At 41.1% G+C, this 10,396-nt stretch overlaps 1 protein-coding gene across 1 annotated transcript; it reads right to left on the bottom strand.

Annotated features, from left to right (window-relative positions):
• Nucleotides 1-518: 518 nt before the first annotated feature.
• Nucleotides 519-10,315, bottom strand: slc25a24 (solute carrier family 25 member 24). The gene is made up of 10 exons (XM_056415453.1): nt 10,136-10,315; nt 8,902-9,028; nt 8,712-8,799; nt 6,663-6,774; nt 4,042-4,200; nt 3,353-3,505; nt 3,076-3,183; nt 2,465-2,632; nt 2,168-2,318; nt 519-1,236 (listed from the first exon to the last, which is right to left on the bottom strand). Exons 1-10 carry the CDS (start codon nt 10,313-10,315, stop codon nt 1,055-1,057), a joined length of 1,428 nt encoding a protein of 475 aa, XP_056271428.1. The 3' UTR covers nt 519-1,054.
• Between the last annotated feature and the right edge of the window lie 81 nt (nt 10,316-10,396).

Raw genomic sequence — 10,396 nt, forward strand, 5'->3', positions numbered from 1 at the left:
GTTTTATATTATTAACCCAGAGGTCTTTGATTTGTGATGTGAGAAAGTACTAAACTAACTTTGGAACTCAAAGAAATTATTCTGGATATTCAGAAATGAAAAAAAAAAGTTTTAAAATTGAGCAGGTGAATTATTGTCCTTCAGTCCCTTCTTTTAGTTCAATGCTACAAATTAGGAGAGCCACTTTGTATTTTTACATGTCCGGGATCAGGCAGCTGAGGCAAGGAGTATTGACATAGCTGAGGAAAAAGGGTACGAGATCTAAAGTGGAGTAATCTGTGCTTAAAGCCTCGGGTCATGTGGACACCATCACATTGCGCAACACTCTAGGTGTGAATGCATGCTTGTAAAATGCATCTGGGTTTTCCGTGCAAGTTTTCAGATTTAATCGGTTTTGGGACCACAAACGATTCATGACTTGCCTCGATACGTTGAGCCAAACATTTATGACCGACATCAGAAGTATTCAAAAGATCACATTTCAAAATCGCAGTAAGCTAAAAAAATAATGCACTGAAAACTTTTCACTTTTTTTATTCAAACTTTTTTTTCCTGTAAACACCAGCATCTTAATGAACCACGCATTGGATAGAAAGGCAAATAAAAGAGTGAGGTCCATAGATGTCTATGAGAAAAAAAAGCACACAAGGCACATTACTCCCATTCATCAGGCTTGAACAAATCAATTCCATAAAAAAGGACGTATACCCGTCTCAAACGCACCAGAATGTCAAATCACCAAAGTGTAAATACAGTATTGCACTTCCAAAGGTTTCCTCATTTCTTGGTGAAACGGCTCCTCACTCGCACAATATTTTTGGGAAACCGTGTATAAAGCTATTAAACTGAAAATCGGTCGATTTATTATGTATTTTTTCTTTGTGAATACTGAAGAATTTTCCAAAACAGTAAAGTCAAACTCCTGCAATTGCTCCTTCTGCAGTGCTTTGCGTCTTTGGTGACCTAAAAGGGTAAACGAGCTCTTGACGTCGGCTTCCCCGAACGCGTTCGACGTGACGCGTTTTTTAAAATAATTGCCGCCCCCCCCGCTGCTTTACTTTTGAATACCCAATCTATCCCTCATGTTCTCGTACACCACGTAGCTGATGCTGACCGCCGGTATGACCTTCATGAAGTTGGGCAGGATGCCGCTGTAAAGTCCGAAGAAGCCTTCCTTTTGCAAGATCTTCTTCACCATCAGATTCATGGGCAGCTGCTCCGAGCCCACGAGAGTAGCTGAGGAACAAAAAAAGAGAGACATACCGGTATCAGATGATGATGGCGCTTTAATCTAATATACACGTATTTAGTAGACCTTGAGTGACCATGCCAAAGCCCCCCCCCCCATTCCAGTCCATCCAATCACGTTGTAACCTATTCTAAATGATTACTTATGTCCAAAAACTGTATAATAGCATTTTAAACTACAACGGGCACTCGGTAGAGCGCATACCTTCGCATATCACAAGATTGGGCATTGAATTATGAACATGTTGGCATTAGTTGCATGTCAATTGGATAAAAATTGACCGCTATGTATGAAAGAAAGAAGATTTTTTTTCTGACCTTGACCTTTGACCAATCCCAAAAAATCAAAAATATAATCAAATGGTCCCGGAATATAATCCACCATCAAATTTCATGCGATTAATTTTTTTTTAGTTTTTAGTTAGGAACAACACAAATAAATAAATAAAAATAAATAGATCAAACATAACCTTCATTTTTCACCTTTCAGGTAATAATTCAAATATCTCTTGTGATAGTGGAGATCTGATTTATAGACGCATGGCGGCCATCTTCGATTTTTGCATATTTAACCCATTTCCGCCACAGTAATTCCTTAGGACTTTTAGTATGTAATTCAGGACACTTCATAGAAGACCTCTGTGCCCAAATAAATTCCATTTCGAAAGTTATTTTGCCGTGACTCATCATTGAAGCCATTATGAACCCCTTCCCAAGCTGCCGTCCCCCCAAAAAATTGCAATAACTTTCTATTTTTAATGACATGATGTTCAATCTCTACTTCAGCTGCAGTGCATTTCAGTGGTTATTGATCTTAATTATTTACTACATTTAGCACAAATCCTTCTGGGTGACATCACGGGAGCGCTAAATTAAAAGTCGGCAGCGTCTCGGGGAGGTGGATTTGGGTCGTCGGTACCTTGGGCCTGCATCCTGGTGCGGATCAGAGCCAGCGGGTAGCTGGCCAGCTGGCCACACGTGCTGGAGAGAGTGCCACAGCCGAGCAGCACCAGGATGCCAGGGTTGGCCGAGTCTTTGGCGTAGCGGGACAACCAGAAGTTCTTCAAGCTCTGGTGAGGATAAGGAAGCGTTTGTGTGAGTGAGAATCCAAAAAAAGTGACGTCTGCAGGAGAGTGGAAAATCACTTCTTGGCTTTCAATGACAGATGATGTTGCATAACGGAGGCGGAGCTTCGCATTGCCATTGTTCCCCGCACCTCGTAGACGGCCAGATCGATGCCGGCGTAGGGGATGATGCCCAGAAGATTGGGAACGTAGCCCTTGAAGAAGGCCTTCGCTCCCTCCTTCTTCAGGATCTGCTTGGCACAGTCAAACATCCCCGTGTACTGTCCGGTCTTCCTCAGGGTCAGACGGGTCTTCATCACCTGCGGGGGAGGGGGGGGGGGGCAAAGCTGTTAGTCACCCGACCAGCAGCTTCACAATAACAAGGAAGCCTTCGGTCTAATTGAAGCCTAACAATTTTGGTAACATTCTTCGGATTAAAAATATATATTTTTTAGGTCAAGGGGAAATGGGAATCTGCTTTATAAAATATTTCATAAAAATATTTCATAAAAATTGCTCACATATTTTTTGTTTTTTTCCCAGGTTAGACTGAAACAGGCAGGTTTTAGATTCATTTTAAAAAGCTCCAAACAATATGTTGACGGGACAATTAATGTAGACCGGACAACCGTCATCATCAGCATCATCAAAAAATATATGGAAATGCAGGTTTTTTCCAACTTGATGCCACTCTTAATAATCAGTAATTAAACCGACAACCAATAACACGGATGGACCTGGAAGTGCCTCCAGCTCGGCTCACCTCCATGGGGTAGATGGCGGTTTGTGCCGTGGCTCCAGCCAGCGATCCGGCCATGAACCTCTCGTGGATCTTGACCTTCCCTGGTTCACTGGACAGCATCTTCTTGAACTAATGGACCACAGTGATTATCGGAGGAGCATTTTGCAGGACAACTCAAGGACTCTTGAGGACCGTTAGTGTAAGTCGTAATAAACGCCAGCTAAAATTGCATCCTGGGGGGGCAGTATACATGTTAACCATGCCGATATTATGACGGCGTGTGGCTGCACTCATTTACCTGCTCGTAGGCCATAAATTTAATGGCCGTCTCCGGGGCGATCTTCAGTACGTTGATGCCGTTTCCTCGCCACAGAGAGGCCACGCCTCCTTCTTTCAACATCTGCTTAAAACCATCAACCAGGCTGATTTTGTTGCTCTTGGAGGAATGCACCTATGATGGGAAAACATGTATGAATCATTACTTTAAAAAAGTAAGGGCAATTATATCATATGAAAAAGGCAGCAATTAAGCTGCTTTAAATACAAATACCCAATTTATTCTTTACTTTTGCCACATTAGCTATTGTAACAGCTTATCCACATTATATCGGAATGCTGACACGATGCACATACTACCTGTGTTACGTTTTGTTTTGTTTGAAAGTCACGTTGCCTTTAACCTGTACATTTCATTAAAAACGTTCAACAAATATAACATTTAATAAGATATATATTATTATTAATATAAATATATATTTATATCAATTATTATTATAAATAGAATATAATTATTATTAATATAATATATATGTATATTAATAATAATAATAATAATAATATATATATATGTTAGATTTTTTATTTGTTAAACGTTTTTAAAAAAATGTACAAATGAAGAGACAATAAGAGGGATTTAAAAAGTAATTCAGATGGAAGAAGACACACGTCACCAATACTCAAATACCTAAATACTAAATGTGTACACACCTGCATGAACACCTTCATCCTGTCCAGCGGGGCGGTTCCCGTACGGGACACGGCGCCGGCCATGGCCCCCGCTGACAGCTGCTTCCACCACATGCCGGATGTCTTCTCCTCCTCTGTGAACTCATCTGGGATGGAGAGGCTCTCCCCGATGTCCAGCACCTACACACAAACACACACACACACAATCACAATAGATATATGAATCCGATTTTTAAAATACTGGGAGAATTGTTTCTAGTTTCTGGACATCAACAGGGAGCTGAAATTCTTCAATATTGTCTCGGGGGCCCGCAGAGTCTCACTGATTCACTGCAGAGCAGGGACATGAGTGGGCTGCCTAAACATGGGCTTCAAATGTAAGTTCATGCCCATGGAAGTCTGCTTTATAGATACATTTTTCATAATAATAATAGCTTTTAAAAACTACTTAAAAAGGCTTCAAACGTAATTTCGAGCACATTGAAGTCTGATTTTTATATTAATTTCTTAATAATAATAACTTTAAAAAGCTACTTAAAAAGGCTTCAAATGTAATTTTAAGCCCATGGAAGTCTGTTTTTTAAATTAATTTTCTTAATAATAACAATAATCATAATAATAGCTTTAAAAAGCTACTTAAAAAAGGCCCAGAAATAGAACGAATAGAAGCCAAAAAAGACATTAAGTTAATCACACGTCTTCGATGCGGCATGTTAGCAGCTTCAACTTAATGAACTGGCAGGACCGGAAAAACCGAATGTCCGTATCCAAAGTCTGACATCACAACCCGGTTAAGCTGCGAGATCAAATATATGAGAACTGCACGACACTTCATGAAACCTGTTGTAAAAATGTAGTTCTTTCTCACTTCTTACTGCAATATGGTTTACACAAACAGTTCAAATGGATAAAAAAAAGCGGTGGAAAAAAAATCATAATGCGATATGAAAGCTTTCATTGATGATTCCATATATTTTCTCGTGGCCAGACTTCTGGTAGCAGAGAATATTCTGTCAAACCAGAAATTTGACATTTTGAGGGTGCGGCTGAAAATAGAGTGAAAGCCATTCTACTGTATCAACACAGGACGAAGAGCATCTGTACAAAGTAATACAACTGCACAATATTCCAGCAAGGGATACCAGCTTCATCAAACATAAGTTATGTTTCACTGAGACTGTCAGATGTGGTGATTTAATGGAGGGACAAAATCTTTAGGAACACATGAAGACATTTTTTTGTTTTTTTCAATTCAATGCAGCTGCTCCTGAATACCTTTGTCTCACAGTCTCCGCAACAACTGAACATTAGATGTTGCATTTAAGTGCATCAGAATAGCTCATACAAATCTTTTTAAAGTAAAATCTACATACAAGCTAAGAACATTATTATTTCGATATTTTGAAAAATATGCAAGACATTTTAGAGTGGAAAAGAAGTAAGACTGTTTCTTAATTACCATAAATACATAACTTATGCAATTTCCTTTAACCAATTTTTTTCTGACAAGACCATAACCCACCATGTCCACCTCCACCTCATAGCTCCCCCCATCACCTTCCAAGTCGATGAAGAACCAGTTACCCTGCTGCTGGTCTGCTGAGGGTGCAGCAGCGCCATGGCTACCTCAGGCCGTTGGTTAAGCCGGCGATCCAGTGCCACGCGGTCCCAGTGCTATACGAGCTCCCTCCTAAACTCTATTCCTCAGACAGATCAGGATCCCTGACATAAGAGGCCAGTCAGAGGGGTCAAGGGGTCTGCAGCTCCAATCCAGAGCGAGTGGGAGAAACACTGAATCCAGAGTGGCCGGTGACCATCGGCGTGAATACTGGCGATGGTGGGAACCTATCACTACCAGAGAAGTTACAAAGCAACTGCTTCAGGCAAGAGACCTCGCTCCCGTCCCGTCCTCCAGATTCACTTCCTTCCTTCCTCGGTGACCCGTCTACGGCCCACTCACAAAATTATCCACCTGAAATTAGTTGACGTCCAGCTCACTTTAGCCGCCACCGGTCTATTTGACCTCTGAGGTCGCGCCAGTGAATAGAGGAAGTCAAGAGATGAGCCATTGATTGGAGTTTATTTTGTGTCTCTGTCATGCAACCATAGTAAAGTTTATTTATATCAAGCCAACGGACTACATGTGACATTTCAGGGATTTGAATATTAATTTTTTGGCAACTAATTTTTAATCTCACTTGTCGTGATGAATAAATTGACTTGAGAAATATTGTTTTTGTGCCACTTCCAGACAAACTTTTTTTTCCAAGCACAGGTATTCATCAGGTTAAGTCTCCACCTCACTCAGTCTGGAAATTATTGAGCCGGACTTTAGCAACATATCAGTACCTCAATGCAACAGATTTGGCCGATTAATATTCGGCTCATAATTGTATATACATATATATGCCGAATATAATATATAATTATTATAAAAGGGAAAGTTATTATAGTAATATATAGATTTTCCCTTTCAGCACACTGGTTCTTTAAAGTGAAAAGGACATGAAGAAGGTTAAGTGTTTGGCTTCTACATCTCTTCCATTTGTATTAAAATGCAATCTCTAACTAGTGCTTTATTGTTCCTGCTCAGACTCTCACTCTCTCACTCTCACACACACACACACACACACTTCCCTTACCGTGGAGTGCTTCCAGTAGCGGACGATCTCCTGCAGGTTGGTGGCTGTGTTGAACAGGAAATGCTGCTTCCATTCATTCCAGTCGACGGTCATGGTGCCGTCCATGTCGATACTGTACAAGGAAAGACAGCGGATGAATACAAATAATAAACGGTTACATTTAGACTCAAGTAGCTGGGCGCACTCATTGGCTCATATGTGCAAAAGGGACGAGTCATTTTTGTATTTCAGTGCCGGAGTGAGAACAAAAGGTGGGAAAAAATGTACAGATTTTTTTATTTTTCTCAAAATGAGTTTGGCCTATTTCATGAAATAAAGTGTAGGAGAGAGCTGACAAGAACACACACACACACACACACACACACACATAGAGGTCAGTGACTGCAACTGCAAGGCATCAAAACTAATTTAGCAATTTTCAATGAACATAATAATGTGACGTGTTTTTTGGACAGCAACGTGTAACCAGAAGTTGAAGCAACAGATCAATCTGCTTCCAGAATCCGTAACGGGTCATTATTGATCGGCACAAACAAAAAACACAATACGTGAAATATCAGGCGAGAATACACATTTTGATATTTGATCATTGGGAAGATTAAATAAAAGTCACAATTTATCTTCACATCACATGATCAAGCTCCTCCCTTTTCTGTTCAGTGAGAGAGAGAGAGAGAGAGAGAGTAAGAGAACTAATGTCACTGACAGTGGGTGAGGGAGCATGCAACTAGATCACACGTTATCATTTATACCCACCGACAATTATAAAGAGTAAAAAAAAACCTTTTAGGCCACATTCGGTGCAATTTCTGAATAAGTTAGCAAAACACAAATGAGATTAACCAATTTATTTCCGAATTTATTTATGTATACTTTGAAACCAATTGGTGAAAATAAGGAAAACCCACCTCGTCCGCTCTAACGTGTACATCTTCAACTCGTTTCCTTCCTCCTCGCCACACTCAACGACTCTCTGTGGTTCTCAAACACAACCGATACCGTGCCACGCACATGCGGCTTTCTCTCGGTCTCACTCCTGTACGTCTGCTGCTTCCAACTTTGTTTAATGCAAATACGCAAACACACCGTTGCCATGGCAATATTCAGTCCTTGCTTCACTTTACTAAGGTCACCCCATCATGTTGCAGTGGACCAAGTGGAATGATGACAAATTAATTATTCCAATTTATGTTATTATTTTGTCAACTGTGGGAAGCAGGTCCGCCTTTCAATCAGGGGGTTGGCGGTTCAAACCCCTGAACATACCCCTATTTATAGCTCTGCATACGAAGAAATAATTAACTTTGTTCACATTATTATTGTTATTTGGTAATTAAACATCAATATTTGTGTCAAACATGTCTGGACCCACTGCATCTTGGTGACACTGCAAATTAAAATGAAGATTTCCTAATTTGCATAATTTAAAGTTGCTAGTACTGATGTCATGGAGGACGCCTGTTGGCCCGCTGATCTACAGAGACATGTTTGTCAAGTACAAACAGCAGGGAATTGAATATTAGAAGTAGAAAAAAGAAAAAAAAATGCAATTGCATCAGAAACCTATTTTTTTTTAAAGCAATGATAACCAGATGACATTACTTTTAATCCACATGATTCTCAACCCAAGTCACGAAGTTTATTGACAGTTCTTATTGGCAATGCATAATCTGCTGTTTTAAAAAATCAGCCCTCGCCTTGCAATGCATTGTGGGTAAAGTTTTACACCCAGACTCGGGGCAATGATCTTATTCCAACATGTTGTGATGCATTCTCCAACACAGTCAGACGCCTCGCCAGCTCTTTATCGCGCGGGCCAAGTTACAGACCGATCTGGTTATCAGTCCCTCACACTGGTCCCCCCCCCCGGCCACGCCCCCTCAGCCTCCATAACATATCTCTTTCACTTTTATAAAAAAGGTTTCCGAGGGTTTTGCTTGCAGGGACAGGATATTTCCACAAGCCTCTTTCCTCAGGCAACTTCTTCTTCAACAACTGCAGAGCGGTCTTCCTCATTGGATAAGCAGCTCCAGAAATAAGCAGACGTACCTTTGAAGGATCTTCTGCGCCTCCTCTTTGCTGATGTCCAGTCCTAGTTCGGCAAGCGACTGCTTTATCTCCATAAAGTCCACTCGACCTGTTGGGAAATATTAAATAAGGAGTAGAAATCGCAGCATTTAGTTTGACTATTTAGGTAAATCTATATAATTTGTTCTAGATATGATCATCAGCAGCATACCATCATTGTTTTTGTCCAAGCTCTTGAAGGTAAGTCGTAACTTCTTCTCGTGTTCCCTCAGATACTTGGAGAACTCGTTGAAGTCGAGACCGTCATCTTTGTCCTCGTCTCCAGAGGAAATTATTTTCTGAAAAGGAAACACAGAATATTAGGAATCCACCTTCCTGGCGTCATAGAGTATGATTGGCTTTGATTCAGTTACATTTGAGTTTGCTAAAGCTTAATTGATGTGCAAAGTGCCATGTCAATAAAAACAGTCTATTATATGCACTGTATGGATGCATAATTTATGATCCGTTCCTCAGAGGATTAAAAAAAAAAAACCTGGACCTCATCGGCCCCAAGTTGATTACCGGAAAGTAGAAGAAAAAAAAACTTCAAGGGATGAAATACAGACACAACCGACCGAATGAGGCACTTTGAAAAAGCAGCCAGTGCGCATGTTTATTAGCTATATCATTATCACAGATATGGAACGCACCCTTTCACCTGGAATCACTGACCCCTCCTGACATTTTTTCCTGACTCATATACTTTGAAGGCTATATCTCACTGATGAGCTTGAGGAATGTGAGGGTATTTGATCAGGAGCAAGGTGGGAACTTCCTCCTCCGAGTCGCAGCCCAACAATAAAAGCTCACATGAAGTTTGAACTTGAGACAGTTTCATTCATTCTGGTGCCCCTCTTCTTCATCTGTTATTTACACTGTTATTATGTGACGAAGAGAATCCAGATAGGATTATTGTGGGTGTTTTCTTACCACCAGGGGAAAGAAGAAAAAAAACGTGAGGAAATCCTGAGGAAATGAGACTTAAATGGGAGGTTGTGAAAGTCTCTCGTGAGAGGGTACGACGTGTGTATTTGAATTTGAATCAGATCACACAAACGTCACGGATTCATTTGAGGTGATCGACGTTACTGTGCGCACTAGAGGAAGAATCACTTCCAAACTAAAGCAGAATCAAAAGATTAACCATAATGAACATGTTTTTTTTAGTCTAGCCGCAGACCCAACAATAAAAGTACTCTGGGACAGGACTTAAGATCCCACCCTCCCCCCCATGAGGCCTGTACTTGATAGTTCGGGTTACCTCCGGATCAATGCAGTCATTAAAATGTGCAGCCAGTCCAGTTCCTTCAGGAATGTACATACTCCATAATAAACTGTCCCCTCCCTCCGCGGCCTTTACGCCTCTGTTTACGGTATCCACGTCTCTCTCTCTCTCTCTCTACCTGAGCGGCTCCTTTCCCGGAGGCGATGCCCATCGCGGCCAGGCCTGCCTTCAGCTCGGCCACATCCACTTTTCCATCCTTGTTGGCGTCCAGCTTGGCGAACAGATCGTCGTACACGTTCGACGCGTCTTCGGCGCACCGGCAGTCCGTGAAAAACATCTTCCTTACGACTTGATACATGTTGCGGAGCGAAGGAAGGAAAACAACAACGCACGGACACCCGGAGTCTTAAAAAAAAAAACTGCTGTGGAAACACACACT

This window comes from Pseudoliparis swirei, chromosome 5 (genome assembly GCF_029220125.1).
Source record: "Pseudoliparis swirei isolate HS2019 ecotype Mariana Trench chromosome 5, NWPU_hadal_v1, whole genome shotgun sequence".
In the NCBI taxonomy this organism is placed as follows: domain Eukaryota; kingdom Metazoa; phylum Chordata; class Actinopteri; order Perciformes; family Liparidae; genus Pseudoliparis; species Pseudoliparis swirei.

Excerpts from the sequence above, each read along its gene's own strand:
- slc25a24 (XM_056415453.1), bottom strand. The coding sequence starts at position 10,315 with ATGTATCAAGTCGTAAGGAAGATGTTTTTCACGGACTGCCGGTGCGCC. Across the intron at positions 8,800-8,901 it reads CTTGGACAAAAACAATGATG|GTCGAGTGGACTTTATGGAG; the intron begins GTATGCTGCTGA and ends ATTTCCCAACAG. Across the intron at positions 6,775-8,711 it reads GCGCAGAAGATCCTTCAAAG|TATCGACATGGACGGCACCA; the intron begins GTACGTCTGCTT and ends TTCCTTGTACAG.